The following is a 24,398-nucleotide window of genomic DNA, read 5'->3' on the forward strand; positions in this document are numbered from 1 at the left end:
CCCGACACACCTATACATGGGGGGTATCACTGTACTCAGAAGTTGTTGTTGAACACATATTGAGGTGTTTTTGGTCAGTAACATATAACAGGAACTGAGAATCCATGCCTAAAGTACAATGCGTGTGAAAAATAACACACCAAAATGACTACCCAAAAGTTTGACAAAGACTGGTGGTTGAATTAGTGCATGCAAAGTGTTAAAATACCAGCATTTGAAATACCCTAGGGTGTCTACTTTTTAAAAATATATGGTTTGATGGGGGTAATTTGCATTGTCCGGCTTCAGAAATGTCCCAAATAGGACATGGGTGCATGACGACAGATGTGAAAATTCCAAATTAAAAAACTGGAATGCGCCCCCTAAAAATAAGGCCTTTTAGCCCCCAGAGAACCCAACAGACCTATACATGGGTGGTATCACTGTACTCAGGAGATGCTGCTGAAGACATATTGGGGTGTTATTTGGCAGTAACCCTTAACGTTCTCAGTAAATGTATTCTTGAATTGCTATTTTGTCAAAAAATCACCACTTTTTTTTTTTTTTTTCAAACTTTGGCATAGATTGGTGGTAAAATAGTTGCATGGAAAGAGTCAAAATACCCCATGTTTAATACCTTAGGTTGTGTTCTTTTAAAAAATATATATATGTGAAGGGTTAATCAGGGATTCCTGACAGATATCAGTGTTCCAATGTAACTATCGCTAATTTTTTTTAAAAAAAATTTGGAAATAGCAAAGTGCTACTTGTACTTATTGCCCTATAACTTGCAAAAAAAGCAAAGAACATGTAAACATTGAGTATTTCTAAACTCAGGACAAAATTTAGAAACTATTTAGCATGGGAGTTTTTTGGTAGTTGTTGAAGTGTAGGAGATTTTGAGGGTCAAAGTTAGAAAAAGTGTGTTTTTTTCAATTTTTTCCTCCTATTTTATAAAATTTTTTATAGTAAATTATAAGATATGATGAAAATAATGGTATCTTTAGAAAGTCCATTTAATGGCGAGAAAAACGGTATATAATATGTGTGGGTACAGTAAATGAGTAAGAGGAAAATTACAGCTAAACACAAACACCGCAGAAATGTAAAAATAGCCTTGGTCCCAAACGGACATAAAATGGAAAAGTGTTGCGGTCATTAAGGGGTTAAAGGGACATAAAACCCATTTTTTTTTTCTTTCATGATTCAGATAGAACATACAATTTTAAACAACTTTCCAATTTACTTCGGTTATCAAATTTTCTTCGTTTTCTTGTTATCCCTTGTTGAAAAGCTGGGATGTAAGCTCATGAGTGTGCACGTGTTCACAAAACTATATGGCAGCAGTTGTGCAACAATGTTATACATTAGCAGGGGCACTAGATGGAAGCACTATTTCCTGTCATGTAGGGCTTCAGGCATGTGCACGCTACCTACCTATCTCTTCAATAAAGAATAACATGAGAATGAAACAAATTTTATAATAGAAGTAAATTGGAAACTTTGTAAAAATTGTATTCTCTAAATAATGAAAGACAATTTTGGGGTTTACACAAGTACATTGCCCTTCTAAGAACCCATAAAAACAATTAAATGAATATATTAAAAGTGCATTCTCAGTTTAAGGATTATGAATCACATGATACTTTACCTGGCTTTTGTTCTACCTCATCTTCAAATGTGACCGAGCTTTTTCTTCTAGAGTAGATAACCCTAGGCTGGTGTATACCATCAGAACTGGTATCTTCCAGCAACATGACATCAGTACCTACAACAAGAAAATGGTGCATTTTAAAAACTTTGCTGATTCACCTCACTTATATTTTTAAAAAGGCATTTTAAGATAACCTCTGTTTTTATATGCATTATAGATTTTGATTGTTGAACATTGTTTCCAAACTTGTGGAGGTTTAACCCATTCCAAAAATCACAGCAGTTTAGGAGAAAGATTTATAAGTGATCAAACCAAAATAATGCATGATCACCCTCCCTATGGCAGTATTAAAATGATGACCGTGTTCGCAAAAGGAAACTAAAAATAATAGCCAGACAAAATATTTTTAGACAAATTACTGCTTCTAGAACACAAATGGTCTATTAGACAAACAGGCAGCTACATATATCCATCATGGTGCCCAATGTCATTAGTTTCCCAATTAATAAAACATACATCTTATCACAAGGGTCCTCATGAAAGTACAGACACATCAAAAACAAAATCACTTCAAACAACTCATAAACGTGTTGAACGAAATGTAAAGGTGTTAAAGGGACATAATACTCATATGCTCAATCACTTGAAAGTGATGCAGTATAACTGTAAAAAGCCGACAGGAAAATATCACCTGAGCATCTCTGTAAAAAAGGGAAGATATTTTAGAGGAATTAATTTTTTAGCTCACCAGAGTAAGTGCTCTGTGAACGGTTATTCTTCATCTGCAAGTTGGGGGGAAAAAAAACACAAGCCCCCCAAAACAAGAGCCAATCAGCATCAGCAGTGATTAGGCCATGCATTGCTTTGCAGTGTTCTCATGAGATTTCACTGAAATCGTGAAATTTCATAGTAATCTTCTTAAAATGTAATAGGATAGGCTTTGCCTGCACATGCAAGTCCTGGGACAAGCATCCCGATTAGCTGCTTAAAGGGATAGTCAACCCAAAAATTACTGTAACTTATTTAGATTAGTCAATTAACAATCTTTACAGTAAACTGTAGCCCTATTTCATCTAAATAAACTTTGGCAGAAAATACACTTACTAGATCTCATCTGGCCGTTTTGAAATGGCCGCCTGACCCCTCCTCCTCTGATTTCTCCCAAAAGCTCTCAGTAGTACAGGATCCTTTCCTCTCGTCCCTGCGCGCTCCTGTCTCTCCCTTCATTCAGTTCAGTGAGACACACGCTGTTACACGCACAGGGCAATGAGTTAACTTCCACAGGCTGGGTCTGATATGTCATTGTCACATTGTAATATACAAAAACAGAGGGACTAATAGCGCTGCAATATCCACTATTGTGAATGCACACTCTTACGTGCTCTGTGGTTGCAATGACCCCTTATTCCCAATAAAAGTTTAAACTGTATCTTACCCGCTAGTGGCTGGATTATTTCCCCTGTAGTGGTTGAATCTCAGTGCTTGCAAATAGGTAGAAGCCGAATGAACGGGATCCCTGCTAGTCAGTCTCTCACCTGTCTCGGCAAGTAAACAGAGGGAACATCTCAGTCTCGGAGTTCCTCCTCCTTGTGCGGCACACTTGCTTTTTCGCACACTCAGCCTGAGCAGTTAGGGAGAAACCGGATCACCAGAAATCACAGCCGATTTGCCTGTGTCTCACCTCACCAGCCGTGCTGCGCTTTCTATGTGCCTATGTTGGAGCTGTGATTTCAGCTGTGATTTCTGGTGATCCCAGGGGGCTATAAAATATCAATGGAATCCCACAAATAAGCACTCACTGAACCTTAGTCGTCTTCAAACTTCAATAAGTGATTTAATTACAGTGACGTGATCCGGTTTCTCCCTAACTGAGCCTGAGCATTCATGAGAATTATTTTTGCTAAATCTGAATAATGCTGCTCATTTTGCACACATTGATCTATTTGAAGCACAAAGCAATCTGCTCAGCGTGTTATATATTAACGACGGAAGATAACAGCAGATCTACAAATAAAATTATAATTGCACCAAGTCACCAACCTCTGAATTCTGTTGGGCTGTCATCAGATTTTTCCTTCTTGTTGTGGTTCTCCAGGTCATAACTTAGCGACAAAAACTTGTAGTGACGGGAATATGGTGAGAATAATGTGCACCAAATCCAGAGTAGAAACATAGGTTGTGAAATCGCTCATTAAGATCATACTTAGACAGCAGCCAGGGCAGCGGATCACGGTTCCTCCCTAACTGAGCCTGAGCGCTATCTCGCTGCCCTGGCTGCTAAGTGTGATCTTAATGAGCGATTTCACAACCTATGTGTCTACTCTGGATTTGGTGCACATTATTCTCACCATGTTCCCGTCACTACAGCTTTTGTCACTAAGTTATGACCTGGAGAACCACAACGAGAAGGAAAAATCTGATGACAGCCCAACAGAATTCAGAGGTTGGTGACTTGGTGTAATTATAATTTTATTTGTAGATCTGCTGTTATCTTCCGTCGTTAATATATAACACGCTGAGCAGATTGCTTTGTGCTTCAAATAGATCAATGTGTGCAAAATGAGCAGCATTATTAAGATTTAGCAAAAATAATTCTCATGAATGCTCAGACTCAGTAAGGGAGAAACCGGATCAGGTCACTGTAAGAGTGTGCATTCACGATAGTGGATATTGCAGCGCTATTAGTCCCTCCAACTGTTTTTGTATATTACAATGTGACAATGACATATCACATTGCCCTGTGCGTGCAACAGCGTGTGTCTCACTGAACTGAATGAAGGGAGAGACAGGAGCGTGCAGGGACGAGAGGAAAGGAAAGGATCCTGTACTAGTGAGTGCTTTTGGGAGACATCAGAGGAGGAGGGGTCAGGCGGCCATTTCAAAACGGCCAGATGAGATCTAGTAAGTGTATTTTCTGCCAATGTTTATTTAGATGAAAATTGGGCTACAGTTTACTGTAAAGATTGTTAATTGACTAATCTAAATAAGTTACAGTAATTTTTGGGTTGACTGTTCCTTTAAAGTCTCTTTAAAGTGGGGTGTGAATACTTAGGACATTTTGAGGTAAAATATCTTCCTTTTTTATATAGAGATTTTCAGGTGATATTTTCTAGTCAGCTTTTTACAGCTATGCTGCATCATTTTCAAGTGCAGCAACATTTGGGTATCAGGCCCCTTTAAACACTGGCTTCTAAAGTAAATCAATCTTAAAATATAAAACATTACATTACTTGGCCAATATGTTTTTACCCCTGTTATCATGAATTTAACATCTATCCCCTAAGGCATGGGTGTTTAAGTTTAGTGAGCTGGGTGTATTAATTTGAGAAATTTAAAGATCTTCTTTCATATTTATGCCAATCTGAATTGTATAATGCATTGGTGCCAAGACAGAGTATATGCAATCAAATGGCATAATTATTATGGTGCAGAATATTCTTGTGAAAACACGTTTATACATTTCTTTTCAAATCCAGGCCACATCATTACTTCTGCCTTTTTAGACATACCTGCCTTAAGAGGATTTCAATCAACATGCTGTTGCATACTGATGTGAACGTTCTAGTGTACCCTCACAACCACTGGGAAACAGCCAATTAAACTTCTATATTTGCTATCATTACAATCAGGGTTTGAGTAACATTTAAAAAGCCAAGTGTATCTAATCCTTGTTTAACCCTTTCATCACCGGGACTTCCAGACAAAATCTTACCCAAAATACCAGAGCATTTTTAGCAGAAATAGAGCAGTTTTTTTTTTGTAAAAGTTTCTCTGTGATCCCCTTTGTTCATAAATAGCAGACATATATGGCTTTGCCATTGCTTTTTGGTTATTAGAAGGCCGCTAATTGCAATTCAGCACCACACTTCTATTATTCCCGGCAGTGAATGGGGTTAATTAGGTAGCTTTAAAGGTAAATTTTAGCTTTAGTGTAGAGATTACCCTGCCATCTGACACTTCCCAACCCCTAATCCCTACCTAATCCCTCCCAAACAGCTCTCTGCCCTCCGTCACCCCCCCGCCCCACTGGTCACCCCCATCTTAGGTACTGGTAGACAGTCTGCAGGATGAAAATGTAAACTTTTTTTGTTTTAGCTCTCTGCCACTACCTAAAAACCGTTTTTAAAAAAAAATATATATTTTTATTTTTTATGGTGCTTTTCCGTAGCGTAGTGTCCCCCCCAACCCATGATCTTTAGCTTAGGGCCCCCACACCAACTTTTCCATAGTGCAGCTGCCCCATCTCTCCCTGTCCCTTTGCTTGAATTTATCCGCATTGTAGGGCCCCTCCCACTTCCGCCTCCCATGCTGGGTCAAAAAACCCGCCACCTGCATTCCTCCCACACATCCCACCGGCTCCAGCAGAAGATTGTTACAGACAGTGACACACACAGTGTCACCGTCTGTTACGATCAGACATCTGCCCTCATATGGAGACAGAGCACCGATCACGCTCCAGCTCCATATGCCTGAAGTTAAAAGAGCTCCAGTTCTCGGTTGTAACTTAAAGGGACAGTCTAGGCCAAAATAAACTTTCATGATTCAGAAAGGGCATGTAATTTTAAACAATTTTCCAATTTACTTTTATCACCAATTTTGCTTTGTTCTCTTGGTATTTTTAGTTGAAAGCTTAACCTAGGAGGTTCATATGCTAATTTCTTAGACCTTGAAGGCCACCTCTTTTCAGAATGCATTTTAAGTTTTTCACCACTAGAGGGTGTTAGTTCATGTGTTTCATATAGATAACACTGTTCTCGTGCACGTGAAGTTATCTGGGAGCAGACACTGATTGGCAAAACTGCAAGTCTGTCAAAATAGCTGAAATAAAGGGGAAGTTTGCAGAGGCTTAGAAAGAAGATAATCACAGAGGTTAAAAGTATATTAATATAACTGTTGGTTATGCAAAACTGGGGAATGGGTAATAAAGGGATTATCTATCTTTTAAAACAAAAATTCTGGTGTAGACTGTCCCTTTAACAGTGCTAGAGCATCGTGAAGCGACGACGTATATATACACACACACGTCGTGCGGTACGATAGCCAAAGTACCGCACAACGTATATATACACACACACGTCGTTTTGGGTGAAGATGTTAAAGGGATACAAAACAATTTTTTTTCTTCTTCATGATTTAGATAGAGCATGCGATTTTAAGCAACTTTTTAATTTACTCCTATTATAATTTTTTCTTCGTTCTCTTGGTATCTTTATTTCAAAAGCTGGAATGTAAGCTTAGGAGACGGCCCATTTTTGGTTCAGAACTGAGTGGGGTTTGCTGATTGATGGCTTAATGCTCTATCTAAAGCATAAAAAAAATATTTGGGTTTCATATCCCTTTAATAGAAGACATAATTTATGTAAGAACTTACCTGATAAATTCATTTCTTTCATATTAGCAAGAGTCCATGAGCTAGTGACGTATGGGATATACATTCCTACCAGGAGGGGCAAAGTTTCCAAAACCTTAAAATGCCTATAAATACACCCCTCACCACACCCACAATTCAGTTTAACGAATAGCCAAGAAGTGGGGTGATAAGAAGGAGCGAAAGCATCAAAAATAAGGAATTGGAATAATTGTGCTTTATACAAAAAAATCATAACCACCACAAAAAAGGGTGAGCCTCATGCTAATATGAAAGAAATGAATTTATCAGGTAAGTTCTTACATAAATTATGTTTTCTTTCATGTAATTAGCAAGAGTCCATGAGCTAGTGACGTATGGGATAGCAGATACCCAAGATGTGGAACTTCCACGCAAGAGTCACTAGAGAGGGAGGGATAAAATAAAGACAGCCAATTCCGCTGAAAAATTAATCCACTACCCAAATCAAAAGTTTCAATTTTTATAATGAAAAAAAATTAAATTATAAGCAGAAGAATCAAACTGAAAACAGCTGCCTGAAGTACCATTCTACCAAAACTGCTTCTGAAGAAGAGAAAACATCAAAATGGTAGAATTTAGTAAAAGTATGCAAAGAAGACCAAGTCATTGCTTTGCAAATCTGATCAACAGAAGCTTCATTCTTAAAAGTCCAGGAAGTAGAAACTGACCTAGTAGAATGAGCCGTAATCCTCTGAGGCGGGGATTAAGCCAACTCCAAATAAGCATGATGAATCAAAAAGCTTAACCAAGATGCCAAAGAAATGGCAGAAGCCTTCTGACCTTTCCTAAAACTAGAAAAGATAACAAATAGACTAGAAGTCTGTCTGAAATCTGAGTAGCTTCAACATAATATTTCTAAACTCTTACCACATCCAAAGAATGTAAGAATCTTACCAAAGAATTCTTAGGATTAGGACACAAGGAAGAGACAATAATTCCTCTACCAATGTTGTTAGAATTCACAACTTTAGGTAAAAATTGAAATGAGGACAGCAAAAACCACCTTATCCTGATGAAAAAAAATCAGAAATAGAGATTCACAAGAAAGAACAGATAATTCAAAAACTGTTCTAGCTGAAGAGATGTCTAAAAAGAACAATACTTTCCATGAAAGTAATTAATGTCCAAAGAAAGCATATGCTCAAACAGAAGAGCCTGTAAAGCATTCAGAACCAAATTAAGGCTCCAAGGAGGAGAAATTGGCTTAAATGACAGGCTTGATACGAACCAAAGCCTGAACAAAACAATGAATATCAGAAAGATTTAGCAATTCTTACTGTGAAACAGCACAGGAAAATGCGGATAAATTCAAGCAAAGGGACAGGGAGAGATGGGGCAGCACGCTACGGAAAAGCACCATAAAAAATAAAAATATATTTATTTATTTTTAAAAACGGTTTTTAGGTAGTGGCAGAGAGCTAAAACAAAAAAAAGTTTACATTTTCATCCTGCAGACTGTCTACCAGTACCTAAGATGGGGGTGACCAGTGGGGCGGGGGGGGGGGTGACGGAGGGCAGAGAGCTGTTTGGGAGGGATTAGGTAGGGATTAGGGGTTGGGAAGTGTCAGATGGCAGGGTAATCTCTACACTAAAGCTAAAATTTACCTTTAAAGCTACCTAATTAACCCCATTCACTGCCGGGAATAATAGAAGTGTGGTGCTGAATTGCAATTAGCGGCCTTCTAATAACCAAAAAGCAATGGCAAAGCCATATATGTCTGCTATTTATGAACAAAGGGGATCACAGAGAAACTTTTACAAAAAAAAACTGCTCTATTTCTGTTAAAAAATGCTAAAAATGCTCTGGTATTTTGGGTAAGATTTTGTCTGGAAGTCCCGGTGATGAAAGGGTTAAACAAGGATTAGATACACTTGGCTTTTTAAATGTTACTCAAACCCTGATTGTAATGATAGCAAATATAGAAGTTTAATTGGCTGTTTCCCAGTGGTTGTGAGGGTACACTAGAACGTTCACATCAGTATGCAACAGCATGTTGATTGAAATCCTCTTAAGGCAGGTATGTCTAAAAAGGCAGAAGTAATGATGTGGCCTGGATTTGAAAAGAAATGTATAAACGTGTTTTCACAAGAATATTCTGCACCATAATAATTATGCCATTTGATTGCATATACTCTGTCTTGGCACCAATGCATTATACAATTCAGATTGGCATAAATATGAAAGAAGATCTTTAAATTTCTCAAATTAATACACCCAGCTCACTAAACTTAAACACCCATGCCTTAGGGGATAGATGTTAAATTCATGATAACAGGGGTAAAAACATATTGGCCAAGTAATGTAATGTTTTATATTTTAAGATTGATTTACTTTAGAAGCCAGTGTTTAAAGGGGCCTGATACCCAAATGTTGCTGCACTTGAAATAGAGATTCACAAGAAAGAACAGATAATTCAAAAACTGTTCTAGCTGAAGAGATGTCTAAAAAGAACAATACTTTCCATGAAAGTAATTAATGTCCAAAGAAAGCATATGCTCAAACAGAAGAGCCTGTAAAGCCTTCAGAACCAAATTAAGGCTCCAAGGAGGAGAAATTGGCTTAAATGACAGGCTTGATACGAACCAAAGCCTGAACAAAACAATGAATATCAGAAAGATTTAGCAATTCTTACTGTGAAACAGCACAGGAAAAGTAGAGATTTGTCCTTTCAAGGAACATGCAGACAAAAACTTAAGAAACTATAAAATCCTAGGAATTCTAAAAGAATGCCAAGAGAATTCATAAGAAGAGCATCATGAGATGTCAATCTTCCAAACTCGATAATAAATCCTACTAGACATAGATTTACGAGCCTGCAATATAGTATTAATCACTGAGTCAGAGAAACTTCTATGACTAAGTACTAAGCGTTAAATTTTCATACCATCAAATTAATATTTTGAATTCCTGATGAAAAAACACGAATGTTTTACCAATATATCAAAAACTGAATGGTCATACTAGAGCCACCAGCCACACCAAAGATTGCTCTCTGATGATTTTGAAAATCACTCTTGAAAGAAGAACCAGAGATGAAAAAAAATATAGGCAGAATGATAATTCCAAGGAAGTGTCAATGCATACACTACTTCTGCCTGAGGATCCCCGGACCTGAATAGGCCCCTGGGAAGTTCCTTGTTTAGATGAGATGCCAACAGATCTATTTCTGGAAGCCCTCACATCTTAAAAATTGAAAAAACATATTTGGGTAAAGAGACCATTCTCCCGGATGTAAAGCTTGATTAACAGAGATAATCCGCTTCCCAATGTCTATACCTGGGAAAAAACCCACAGAATTTAGATAGGAGCTGGATTTAGCCCAAGCAAATATCCAAGATACTTCTGTCACAGCCTAAGGACTGATAGTCCCACCCTGATGATTGACATACGCCACAGTTGTGACATTGTCTGAAAAAAATAATAAACGTCTCTTCTTCAAAAAGTAACCAAACTGAAGAACTCTGAGAATGCACGGAGTTCCAAAATATCAAATGGTAATCTCGCCTCCTGAGATTTCCAAACTCCTTGTGCTGACAGAGATCCTCAGACAGCCTCCCAACCTAAAAAAGACTTGCATCTGTAGAGATCATGGTCCAGGTTGAAAGAACCGAACAGACCTGTAGAACTAAATGATGGTGATCTTAACCACCGAATCAAAAGATAGCTAAATATTAGGATTCGAAGATATAAAAAGTGATATCCTAGAATCCCTGCACCATTATTCAGCATAAAAAACTGGAAAGGTTTCCTATGAAAATAAGCAAAGGGAATCGAATCCAATGCAGCAGTCATGAGACCTAAAACTTCCATGCATATATAGCAACTGAAGGAAATAATAGAGACTGAATGTTCCGACAGACGGAACCCAATAAAATTGTCACTTGTCTGTTAGAGACAAAGACATTGACGCAAACTATCTGGAAACCTAAAAAAGGTGACCCTTGTGTGAGGAATCAAGAAGCTTTTGATAAAGAGATCCTCTAACCATGTCTTGAAGAAACAAAGTTGAATCGTATGAGATTCCGCAGAACGAAAAGACTGAGCCAGTACCACGAGACTGTCCAAATAAGGAACACTGAGAACCTTGAAAAGATTCTTAGAACTGTCGCTAGACCAGAAGGAAAAGCAACAAATTGGTAATGCTTGTCAAAAAAGAGAATCTGAAAAAGATATGCATCTATTGTAAACAAATAATGCATCACTGAAAAAAAAGGCAAAATAGACTATATAAACACCATTCTAAAAGATGGTATACTTATATGACATTTCAGAAAGATTTTCTATCTTCAGAACAATGAATAGTCTTGAATAAAACCCCAAACCCATTTCCTAAAAATGGAACTGGAATAAATACCCCAGAAAACTCCAGGTCTGAGCAGCGCTTAATCCCCAACGGGTGATCAGCCATGCTTCATCAAAACCCAAATATATAGGACTGAAACACACTTAAGGAAAGTGTTAGCCTTACTGGAATAGCTGGAATATAATAGAGAAAAAAAGACTTCTCACAGACTGTTTTACTCTGAATCTTATTCTGTACCCAAAATCTAAGAGATTTGGACCGAATAGAACCAAACAAATTTCAAAAAAGTCTTAACCTGCCCCTTACCAGCCAAGCTGGAATACGGCACATAAATGCAAATTTAGGGAGCATATTTTGAACTAAAAAACCTCCAATTAAAAACATGTTACTTGGGTAAGAATTTAGGATTTCGTTCCATAGTAAGAACAACAAAACTAATATAAGCTTAAAGTTTTAGTCCTAGAACTCAATCTTGAAGCCCAGAGTAACAGTTAAGAATTGAATCCAATTATGAACCAAATAATTGATTATCTTGGAAAAAAAGAATTATGGATTTTTTAGAAATCACAAAATTCTTCTAGCTAAAACAGTTAAAGACATAGAAAAAACCTCATTTGCGAAAATATTCAATAAAATGAAGACACAAATGAAATTATTAGCATGTTAATCAAGTTAAAGGACCAGTCAACACACTGGACTTGCATAATTAACAAATGCAAGACAACAAGACAATGCAACAGCACCTAGTCTGAACTTCAAATGAGCAGTAGATTTTGTCCCTATAACAATGCTAAATAAATCATAATCCGATACTTGATCTTAAAGTATCCTAACAAAAAAAATTAAGCAATTGCAACATCATCCAAATAAATCACAGGTCCAAGAAAAAGTACCTGAAAATAAATAATTTTCCTTAAATAAGATACAACCATCTAAAGGAAAATAAATACTATTTTGCTATAGAAACAATAGCATATTTAGCAGGAGTAGAGATAGCCCCATTAAATTGGGGATCCCTCAAAACTGAAATTAACTGCCGGCAAAGAATATAATTAAAAAACCCTTGAAGAAGGAATATTCTCAGCCTATTCCCTTTCATAGTATCAGGAACTGGAAAAAAACCTCTGAAAACACAGAAGATTAAATAAGCAGAAATAAAATGCTAGCTAGTTTTTAAAAAGAACTAGTTACCTCAATATCCAAAATAATCAACACCTCTTCAACAAAGAACAAATGTACTCTAATAAAAATAAAAAAGTAGATTTGTTAGTGTCAATATCTGATGAATAAAATTCTGAATGAGAAAAAACCATCAGAGAAGGATAATTCAGTATGTTGTTGGTCATTTGAAACTTCATCAACTAAAAAAGAAGTTTGAAAAAGACCTAAAAATTGTATTAGAAGGCGCGATGTCAGACAAAGCCTTAACATAGAATCAGAAAAATATTCTTATCAATTCCTAAGTATATCTTGTACATAAGATGTAAAAAGAATAGCAATATATGAAGCATAAATACTAATAGATTCTGCATGTAAAAGTTTATCATGATAACTTATTACAAACCATAGCTAAAGATAAACATTCATAACATTAAAATAAATTAACTTAGCTTTGGTAGGACTGATATCAGTCAACAGGAATCCGTTAGCATGTTTTGATTCAGGAACAGTGTACGAAATATCTTGCAATATGTAATAGAAAAAAACAACATATAAAGCAAAATTATCAAATTCCTTAAATGACAGTTTCAGGAATGGGAGTAAAATGCAAAACAAATAAGCCTCTAGCAACCAGAAGCAGCAAAAAAATATGAGACTTAAATAATGTGACCCACATTATTGGGGCCAAATACAACGCCCATATCTTTTGGCGCCAAATATGACGTCACATCTTCTGACGCCGAAACAGACGCCCACATTTTTTGGCGCAAAAAACGTCTGAATACACATGCGTCAAAAAAATGACGTAACTACGAACAACATCCGGCGTCAACAACGGCGCCGGAAATGACCAAATTTTGCGCCAAAAAAGTTCGCGCCAAAAATGACGCAATAAAACAAAGCATTTTCTGCCCCCGCAAGCCTAACAGCCCGCAGGGAAAAATAGTCAATTGAAAAATTTTTCAAGGTACGAAAAAATATATATTCATATGCATTATCACAAATAATGAAACTGACCGTCTGAATGAAGGAATACTGATTATCCTGAATCATGGCAAATATAAGTTTAAACACATATATTTAGAACTTTACATATAAAGTGCCCAACCATAGCTTAGAGTGTCACAAAAAATAAGACTTACTTACCCCAGGACACTCATCTACATATAGTAGATAGCCAAACCAGTACTGAAACTGTAATCAGTAGAGGTAATGGTATATAAGAGTAGATCGTCGATCTGAAAAGGGAGGTAGGAGAAGAAATCTCTACGACCGATAACAGAGAACCTATGAAATAGATCCCCTAGAGGAAGACCATTGTATTCAAATAGGCAATACTCTCTCACATCCCTCTGACATTCACTGCACTCTGAGAGGAAAACCGGGCTTAAGCCTGCTGCGAAGCGCATATCAACGTAGAATCTAGCACAAACTTACTTCACCACCTCCATGGGAGGCAAAGTTTGTAAAACTGAATTGTGGGTGTGGTGAGGGGTGTATTTATAGGCATTTTGAGGTTTGGGAAACTTTGCCCCTCCTGGTAGGAATGTATATCCCGTCACTAGCTCATGGACTCTTGCTAATTACATGAAAGAAACATATTTTAGCTTACATAACTATACATTGATCAATAACATGACTATTGTATTTACATCTAATTCTAATGTTTTCAAACATCAATCATCAGAAGAAGTATGTTATTAATCATATACTACTTTAAGATGAATGTGAATGATACTGTATAACCTGTGTTTTCTGTTGTGTTTTGCAAGATCAAATAAGTTGAATACTAATGCAGTATTTGTTAGCTTTGCCACAGTTGTTAATCAAGTACTTGTTTGATTTTTATATTTTTTTGTTTCTTTGAAAGTATGTTTTTACAGTTACTTGCTACTAAGTATTTTTACCCTATACTGTCCTTAAATACTAACCTGAGGTACATACATAGATCAACTCTCTATGAAGGCTACGGGCATATTAGGGGATAAGCAGTTTGTTTTGCTAGAAATACTATTAGTTAGAGGGTCTCTATTACCACTGATAAAGTGCTGCGTTCTGGGCACAAATTGCGTAGGAAGCTTGGAGTTGTGTGTTTGTTGGTTCTTTTTAACTATATCAATAGAAGCTACGTTTTATATTGAACCTATCATCTCTGCATCTCCCTTGGTTCACAGCATGCAGAGGTGACCCTGACCATAGGAAGTGATTCACACCCTGTTCAGGGTTCCTGACTACAGGAACACGCTGACTAATGAAGCAGCGACAGGTACTCTTTATCTGCCTCACCATTCCTACATGTTAACTGAATCCGCAGCCAAGTTACCAGGTATCTAAGCATTTATTAATGAAAGTGCTCAGGTTTCATACCCAAACTACGTTACTTGTCCCACTGCTGCAGATTCAATTTCCAGAGTTGAGTAATTTGGATGTTCTCATCACAGAATTACATTTCTGTAGATCTCATTCTTGTATGCGGTTATACTCTAAGCAACTTCAATAGCAGGACCTACACTGAGTGGCTTTAACAGAGTGATACACCGATTATACACGGTACTACATACCCAAGTACAAAGGACTTTATAACATCTTTATACAATGTGGCCAGACATATTATTACAACTAGTCACATCCGATTTCATGCTGCATTCAGCTGTGTGCATCTTAGATATTGTGTTATCATTGTAAATACAACTGCAGTTGATAATTTTTAACATAATTAAAAAGATTTAAAAAGAAAGGAGAAAGTAAGAAATGAACAAATGATTACCTGAATCATTTGAATAGCTGAAACCGGTGTTTGTTGTAGTGCTCTGGTGTTCCGAATCCGTACCGATTGCCATAAGTGCAGTGAGATGAGGAGGTAAACCAAGATCTATTTAAAAAAAAGCATTTTGCATTAGTATTTCTTGTGTAAATTAAGCAAAAGAAAGAAAAAAAAATCTACAAAGAGATTTTTTGTAAATAGCAGATGCAGAACGTTTAAACGATTACTATTATGTAGGAATGGAGCAGTAGGGATATATTGCAACTGAGCAAGCAAAGTAATATCTGCATATTATGCAGAGATTGTATACAGGACTGATAATTCACAGCCACTGTTCCTGAGTGGTTATTTCAGAACTTGTATGCTCCAAATAGGATAGCAACAGAAAAATTAATCACAAACCATAATTTTTTTTATAAACGTGTGAAAAGTGCTTTATGATAACATAATCCAAACAAAGGTATACAAAGGTCAAAATGACATTACGTATGGGTGTGCATTTCCTTTTAAGCAGAAGCAATTTTGCAATATACTTCAATTAGGAAAAATGCTTCCAGTAAGTTATTTTTAGTGGCATATGCACATATGAATCTTGTGTGTACATTGCTTTAACAGTAATAACTTCTACTGGAAGATTTTTTACTAATGGTAGCATATTGCAAAATGCGTCTATATAAGTGAGACATGCAAAAATAGTGTTTCCTTGCCATTGTCAGTGAGTCCCACACTCCTAAAAACAGTGCAGAGTCTTGCTACGGCCAATGTAAAGTGTATGGTGGCTGTCACAAAGGGGTTAAAAATGAAATGCATTCATGAACATTTCAATTTTGACTTTGTCATCCCTTTAACCAAAATATTAAAACTTTAGGTCATTTTGTACTACGGATGCATCAAGCAGAAAACCTAAAAAAACAAACAAAAAAAAAAAAACTAATGTCCATTCCCTTTCATAACAACATATTGTCACTGTGTTTTCATTTTTCTGAAGTTTTTCATTTTACAAAAATATAACACACAGCAAGGGGTATATTCCAATATTCTGTATATCGCCAGCGCCATAATTACCTGTTATTCTGTTAGAGATGCTAAACATTCTTGATGTTCTAGGTTGCTGATGAAAAGGATCTCTGTACCGGTTTCCAAAACACATACCTAAAAGTTCTTTCCGTACAGTTTTGTTCCAAAGTCCATAAATAAGTGGGTGGCAAATGGCACTTGTAAATGACAGCCAGGTGGCTAAAGTCTCTAATACTGGAGAAACACTGTTGTTGCCCCACAATGCCTCTGTACTTATAACAATCATATAAGGCCCCCACGTAAAAACAAAAGCACCAATAACAACTAATATAGTAATTAAGGCTTTGCACTGATTGGCCGAATAAACCATACTAGAAAATCCATTTCTTCGACTTCCTGAAGAGGATGTAGAAGTACTGGAATTTTTTCTCCCACTTCTTTGGGGAACATCTTGCACAATTACAACCGTTCCACAGTGAATCTTGCGTGCTTTTATCCTGGCAACACGGAATATAAAGCCATAGCAAATCATCATAGTGATGAAAGGAAGTAAGGCACACCATATCTGCCAAAAAGCTGTGTATCCTGCCTCTTTATGCCATGCAGCTACACACATCCACTTGAAGTGATCAAACTCTAGAGAGGACCATCCAAATAAAGGAGGAAGACATCCTATAAGAGAATGCAGCCATACATACGCTATAGCAAGAACAGCTCTGTTGCTTGTAATCTTCATAGGATAAACCATTGGGTAGAGAATGGCATAATACCTAAAAGACAAATAATGGTTACAATATGCTGAACAGTTAAAGGGGCATTGTAAAACAAAACTTTAATGCTTTACTTTGTTAGAGTACGTCATTTTAACATTAGAAGAATGTTGCTTTAAAGGGAGACTGAACCCAAATTTTCTCTTTTGTGATTCAGATAGAGCATGCAATTTTAAGCAACTTTCTAATTTACTCCTATTATCAATTTTTCTTTGTTCTCTTGCTATCATTATTTGAAAAAGGCATCTAAGCTTTTTTTCTTGGTTCAGACCTCTGGACAGCACTTTTTATTGGTGGATGAATTTATCCACCAATCAGCAAGGACAACCCAAGTTGTTCACCAAAAATGGGCCGGCATCTAAACTTACATTTCAAATAAAGATACCAAGAGAATAAAGAAAATTTGATAATAGGAGTAAATTAGAAAGTTGCTTAAAATGTCATGCTCTATCTGAATTACGAAAAACAAAAAATTTGGGTTCAGTGTCCCTTTAACTCAAAATAAAGTACCAGTATATACCCTATTTAAAGCCTAAGAGTCAGCCATGCAATTTGTAGTAGCACAGATATAATTGTATAAAACAATGTATGTAGTAAATATATCAGCAGAAAGCTGTGCATTTTAAAGATTACAGCAAGCAAACCATGTTTTTTTTAAAAGGCATTTAAACACATTTTCCTAGCACGATTTGCAGTCTAGGGAACCTTGCAATGTATACTATTGAGTATGATTTTCCTTATTTCCTTTTCTGTGACAAATTTGGGACATAAATAAAATGTGTTTCTAAACTGATGAAACAGTCATGGAGTAGAATGTTGCATTAATGTGGTTCTGAAATTAGCAAAATGCCTCTCTAGGGACAGCTGGAAAAACAATGTTTAGTATTTAATTACAGGAAAAACAGACATTAAATAATGAACTATATATATAACAACTTTGTGTACTATGTATAATTAAACGGTTTATGGGGAATTAAATTATGTTTTTAGGTTGCTTTAAAAATCTACAGACAAAAACTACCACATCTCAGCAAGTAACAGAACACATCTAACACATTTTCCACCAACATTTTAAATTAAAAGGACATTTTTTCTTTGTTGCATTTAGAAAGGACATTTTAGAATGTATAGCAGTTTAGGTTAAATGTATATGTTTTTACGCTTATGAGGCAATGTTACTGTTAACTAATAAAGCAGTGGCACTCCTGCAAGTCAGCCAGTGAGCAATCAGTCCCTTTGAGACCAGGTTGCATACAAATGCTTTTTTATATGCACAAGACAATTTTGACGTTTACGGTCACATACAAATTGCTTGCTGAAGTCTAAAAGTTGAAGGGACCTGAAACCCAACAATTTTCTTTCAAGATACAGATAAAGCAGTTTTTCTCAACTGCTGTCCTCAAGTACCCACAACAGGCCAGGTTTTCATTATAGCTGAACCAGTGCAAAGGTGAAGTAATAACCTGATCAGTAACACCATGGTTACTAACCTGCTCTCAACCATCAGCTGATTATTTCACCTGTGCACTGGTTAAGCTATAATGAAAACCTGGCCTGTTGGGGGTACTTGAGGACAGCAGTTGAGAATAAAGCATACTTTAATCAACTTTCCAAATTACTTATGCTAATTTGCATCTTTCTCTTGGTATCCTTTTTCAAAAATCATACCGAGGTAAGCTCAGGAGCTGGGAGTTAGTTGCTGATTGGTGGCTGCACATATATCCCTAGTCATTGGTTTACTGATGTGCTCAGCTAGCTCCCAGTCTTGCATTGCTGCCCCTTCAATAAAGGATACAAAGATAATGAAACCAAATTAATAACAATTAAATTGGAAAGTTGTTTAACTTTACATGCTGTCTGAAAGAAAAAAAATTGTGTTTCACGTCCCTTTAAAGCTTACATATACATTTATTGCCAGCAACAATTTTACACCATTGACTGAAAAGGGATAACTGTATTCCAATCAGTAATAAATGTGTTATTTGTTGTATAATTCTACCAACAGCACATTCCTTTAAAACAAAACACTTGTGTAAAACGAAAAGTATATACCAACTAAAGCTATCCCCCCCATTGTCTATATACCAAAATTAGAATAACGTTTTAATATACAATGTTCTGTTTAAAAAAAAAAACAATGTATACACAGTTTGGACAGAGATGGGAAATCTCACCTGTCAATGGCTATGATCCCTAAAGTAAGCATGCTGGCAGAGCTGATCAGCATGTACAGTATAGCAGAAAAGTTGCACCAGACAACACCGAAAATCCATTTTCTCAATATAGAGCTCACAACCACAAAAGGGAGCACAAGCATAGACAGAAGTAGGTTTGAAAGAGTCAAACTGAACACAAACTTATTGCTGAGTGAAAGCAAATACGACTTTTTATAGAGAGTAACAACTATGACGAGGTTCCCTAAACATATGAGAACATCAATAATAATTATGGCAATAGACTCGGTCACTATTATAGCTCCATTTGCAGGTCCTGTGTTCGCTCCCACACCGTTTCCATCAGAAGAGTTAACTTTCATTGTAACACTGAAAATCTATCTGGAACATACTGGGAACCTAAAAAAATATTCCCAATGAAGTTTAACAGTAACGGAGCAAAGTAAATAATATCGCATTGGAGCATCTGAAATCTCAGTTCGAAAAATGCCAGCGGCCACAACTTTCATGAACAATCTCGCTCTCGCAGTCGCTATGCTCGTCAAGAACGAGCACGTCGCAGACACGCATACGTAATCAGCGCATCCGCGCTTAATGGGACGACGTTATTGTAACGTGCACGGGACAGAGCTTTGTGTGCACGCTATATAAATAAATGCTTCTGTCCTCCCGGACCTGGACTCCTAGAACAAATTAAGTTGGACAAGGAATCTGCTATTGCTTATTGCCAAAGTAAACGTCAAATGATATTTAGTAGAGATTGATATCCACTAACTACAAAAATTATTTTATTTGGAAAGGCATTTAATAAAAACACACAACCTGCAGAAATTCAATCGGTATTTATGTATTAGCATTATAAAAGTATATTGGGAAATATGTCCACTACCTACATACATGATCTATTTAAATGTTGTACATAAATATATCATGCCAGCAGTGAACAAGGGCTGAAGCTTGGCTAGAAACATGTTTGGTTCTGAACACCTTGTTGCAGGCCTGCGACTAGCTTATGCAGCTTACATGATTTTTAATTATTTTTGATAAATAAAATTTATTTTTGTTTGTAAGAAAACATTTTCACAGTATCTCTTTTTCTCTGGAGCTGCGGGATGACAAAGTGTGTCTACTCCTATAAATATATCTATAGATAGTGTATCTCTAGAGATGGAAAAATACTGGGCGGATTACAAGTGGTGCGCTATATTTTTCTCTTCAGCACTGTGTTCAAAGGGCAATATTTATCAATCTGCAAGCAGACAGATTCACATGTTATGAACCTGTCCGCGTTTGATTGCAGATTGTTGGTTCCCCATATTTAAGGCTGTGACACTGCAAGCGATGCGGCGCGAGGCGAAGCAGCTGCTTCATGTTGCATCACTTCAGAAGTTCAAATATTTCCACTCTGAGCGCTCAGCTACGCGACCTGACGCAGCTGAGCGCTCAGAGATGAAAAGGCAGGAAACACTGAGCGCGCACAGCCGCATCATCACACTGCACACCACGCCGGCTCTCAGTGTGTCACAGCCTTAAACATTGCACCAGCGAACGGTTGTGCAAGTCCACCCTCTACCCTTACTCATGAGAGTAAGACTTTTCAATCACACGAGTTGAATGAATCCAGGGCAATTTTCATCTGCCACTCCAAAATGGCGAGAGAGTTTATGAAGCAGAGGTTTAAATGGCTGCTTTATAAAACCTGCAATCGATTGGGGCATATGATAAATCTAAGTAAAAATGTAGCACAGCCAGTTTATCAGTGTAATACAAGTTGAAAGTAAAAAGGTAGAGCACAAGCGAAAGACTCAGTTACGCTAAATTAAGGATTTTCGGATAGCGCATCTGCGCTCTCCTCCATGGGGCCCTCTGAAGAAATCCTTATTAGTTAATGCTTGCACGCTAACCAACACTGCTCTAGAAAAGCTTAAGGATAGATGGGGGACATGAATTTAAAGGTTAATATATGTAAACAAAATATTAATTTATAGAGCGGCATACAAACTGGATAGAATCATATGTTTACTAATCTTATAATTAAACATTCCTTAACATACATCAGAATAAATTGCAATGGGAATCACAATATAATTCACAGTGTGTAATTTTCATAAAAAGTGTATAACTAAAAAAGTTGTGGTCACAACTGTAAGTGTAAAAACATCCGTTAGTACGGAAGAGCCCAAAAAATGTAGACGATTTAGGCACAAAATACGTAGTGTTGAGTCTGTCAAAGATAGGACACAAACTTCTGCACAAATTGTGTTGTATGTATAGTCCACAGTCCGTATTATCAAATCCGTTTACGATTCAATGTTGGGGTTATGGTTTTAGACAAACGTTAAGCGAAGAGCCACATAGCTGCAGTCGCTGCAGGAGCAGGACGTGACTGGCGGCGGCTGAAAGTTTTTGACCGTATCAGGGACCAGAGGACAAGCATTTAGAGCACCTGGTCGGCTCTATCTCTGTGCAGAGTGGATACTCGTCAGAGGCAGTTACTGGTCAAGTGCGGGTGAGTCCAACATCAGTTTGGCATTTAAATACACTATTATATGATTGTTGTTCGGTATTCTTGCTCAATAGTGTCTTGGGGACACATGTTTAACAATGCATTTTGTATCGCCTCTCTGTTTTGAATCTATACACGGAGCTGTGGACTGCTTTATCATTATTTTTCGGTTAATCACGGGTTTACCACAGAAAAAACTTTTGTTTACACTTTTAAGCTGTCATGAATAGGATTATCCTTTCATGAATAGGATTAAGTTTTTCTCCAGAGAAACACAATATAAAGTTTGTGGAGGATAAAATACATATAACAGCCGGGCTTACCCAGGGAATCTTTCTATTTGTGTTGTATAAATAGAAAGTTCTTACCGCCTGGGTGACACTGTTTTCTAGGTACCAGGAGGAACGTCTTCTCTCCTGTTACTTCAGTCACATCAAGGTGACAATGTCTTTAGGTACCGGGTGAAGCGTCTACTTTCCTGTTGCTTCCAGCGTCTTCAGTAACTGCAGGAGGAAGGATCCGTGAATACACATGTGTGTTGAATCACGTGTGGTTGTTACACCAATCCAAGTATTCTGTATTACTCAATTCCTCCTCTCTGGTATCTTACGTTATCCTCGGTCGTCAGATAATAGATCTGAAAGTTGGATTAAAGTCTTAATAAAAAAAAGGGTCCATGAACGTTCACAATTTCGGCTACTTAATGTGGCAGAATGATTTGCTACGCGTTTCGGCGCTGTCTCTTGCGCCTTTATTAAGTGTACTTATAATACGGACTGTGGACTATACATACAACATCATTTGTGCTGAAGTTTGTGTCTTATCTTTGACAGACTCAACACTACGTATTTTGTGCCTAAATCATCTACATTTTTTTAGCTCTTCCGTACTAACGGATGTGTTTACACTTACAGTTGTGGCCACAACTTTTTTAGTTATACACTTTTTATGAAAATTACACACTGTGAATTATATTGTGATTCCCATTGCAATTTATTCTGATGTATGTTAAGGAATTATTAATTATAAGATTAGTAAACATATGATTCTATCCAGTTCGTATGTCACTCTATAAATTTATACTTTGTTCACATATATAAAAACGTTTTAAATTAATGTACCCCATCTATTCTAAAGCTTTTTTTTAGCGCCCCTCACCATTATTTATTGATATATTTTCTTGTGAAATAGTTGTGGGAGATCTATTTCTACTTAGGGGGAGCATTAGGATTTGAAGATACATTTAGAACTAATATTTCCTCTTTACATCAACACTGCACTAGACCAAGTGCACATTCCTATGTTCTTCACAGACTTATAGACTCGAAAGCCTACTACCAATTAAGCATATTAGGTGATGTGCATCTCTGTAATGAGAAGGGGTGTGGTATGACATCAACACCCTATATCAGGTGTGCATAATTATTAGGCAACTTCCTTTCCTTTGACAAAATGGGTCAAAAGAAGGACTTGACAGGCTCAGAAAAGTCAAAAATAGTGAGATATCTTGCAGAGGGATGCAGCACTCTTAAAATTGCAAAGCCTCTGAAGCGTGATCATCGAACAATCAAGCGTTTCATTCAAAATAGTCAACAGGGTCGCAAGAAGCGTGTGGAAAAACCAAGGCGCAAAATAACTGCCCATGAACTGAGAAAAGTCAAGCGTGCAGCTGCCAAGATGCCACTTGCCACCAGTTTGGCCATATTTCAGAGCTGCAACATCACTGGAGTGCCCAAAAGCACAAGGTGTGCAATACTCAGAGACATGGCCAAACTGGTGGCAAGTGGCATCTTGGCAGCTGCCACCAGTTTGGCCATATTTCAGAGCTGCAACATCACTGGAGTGCCCAAAAGCACAAGGTGTGCAATACTCAGAGACATGGCCAAGGTAAGAAAGGCTGAAAGACGACCACCACTGAACAAGACACACAAGCTGAAACGTCAAGACTGGGCCAAGAAATATCTCAAGACTGATTTTTCTAAGGTTTTATGGACTGATGAAATGAAAGTGAGTCTTGATGGGCCAGATGGATGGGCCCGTGGCTGGATTGGTAAAGGGCAGAGAGCTCCAGTCCGACTCAGACGCCAGCAAGGTGGAGGTGGAGTACTGGTTTGGGCTGGTATCATCAAAGATGAGCTTGTGGGGCCTTTTCGGGTTGAGGATGGATTCAAGCTCAACTCCCAGTCCTACTGCCAGTTTCTGGAAGACACCTTCTTCAAGCAGTGGTACAGGAAGAAGTCTGCATCCTTCAAGAAAAACATGATTTTCATGCAGGACAATGCTCCATCGCACGCGTCCAAGTACTCCACAGCGTGGCTGGCAAGAAAGGGTATAAAAGAAGAAAATCTAATGACATGGCCTCCTTGTTCACATGATCTGAACCCCATTGAGAACCTGTGGTCCATCATCAAATGTGAGATTTACAAGGAGGGAAAACAGTACACCTCTCTGAACAGTGTCTGGGAGGCTGTGGTTGCTGCTGCACGCAATGTTGATGGTGAACAGATCAAAACACTGACAGAATCCATGGATGGCAGGCTTTTGAGTGTCCTTGCAAAGAAAGGTGGCTATATTGGTCACTGATTTGTTTTTGTTTTGTTTTTGAATGTCAGAAATGTATATTTGTGAATGTTGAGATGTTATATTGGTTTCACTGGTAAAAATAAATAATTGAAATGGG

At 37.3% G+C, this 24,398-nt stretch overlaps 1 protein-coding gene across 1 annotated transcript in view; it reads right to left on the bottom strand.

Moving 5' to 3' along the window:
- GPR161 (G protein-coupled receptor 161) overlaps nucleotides 1-19,735 on the bottom strand; it is a 33,903-nt gene extending 14,168 nt beyond the window's left edge. Inside the window, exons 1-4 of the mRNA XM_053706512.1 lie at nucleotides 19,213-19,735; nucleotides 16,317-17,038; nucleotides 15,255-15,359; nucleotides 1,631-1,747 (exon numbers count right to left, since the gene is read on the bottom strand). Of these exons, the coding sequence (XP_053562487.1) occupies nucleotides 1,631-1,747; nucleotides 15,255-15,359; nucleotides 16,317-17,038; nucleotides 19,213-19,574 (1,306 nt within the window). The 5' untranslated portion in view covers nucleotides 19,575-19,735. The remainder of the gene's footprint in view (nucleotides 1-1,630; nucleotides 1,748-15,254; nucleotides 15,360-16,316; nucleotides 17,039-19,212) is intronic.
- Between the last annotated feature and the right edge of the window lie 4,663 nt (nucleotides 19,736-24,398).

The sequence above is a fragment of the Bombina bombina genome, chromosome 3, assembly GCF_027579735.1.
Source record: "Bombina bombina isolate aBomBom1 chromosome 3, aBomBom1.pri, whole genome shotgun sequence".
Taxonomy (NCBI): Eukaryota; Metazoa; Chordata; class Amphibia; order Anura; family Bombinatoridae; genus Bombina; species Bombina bombina.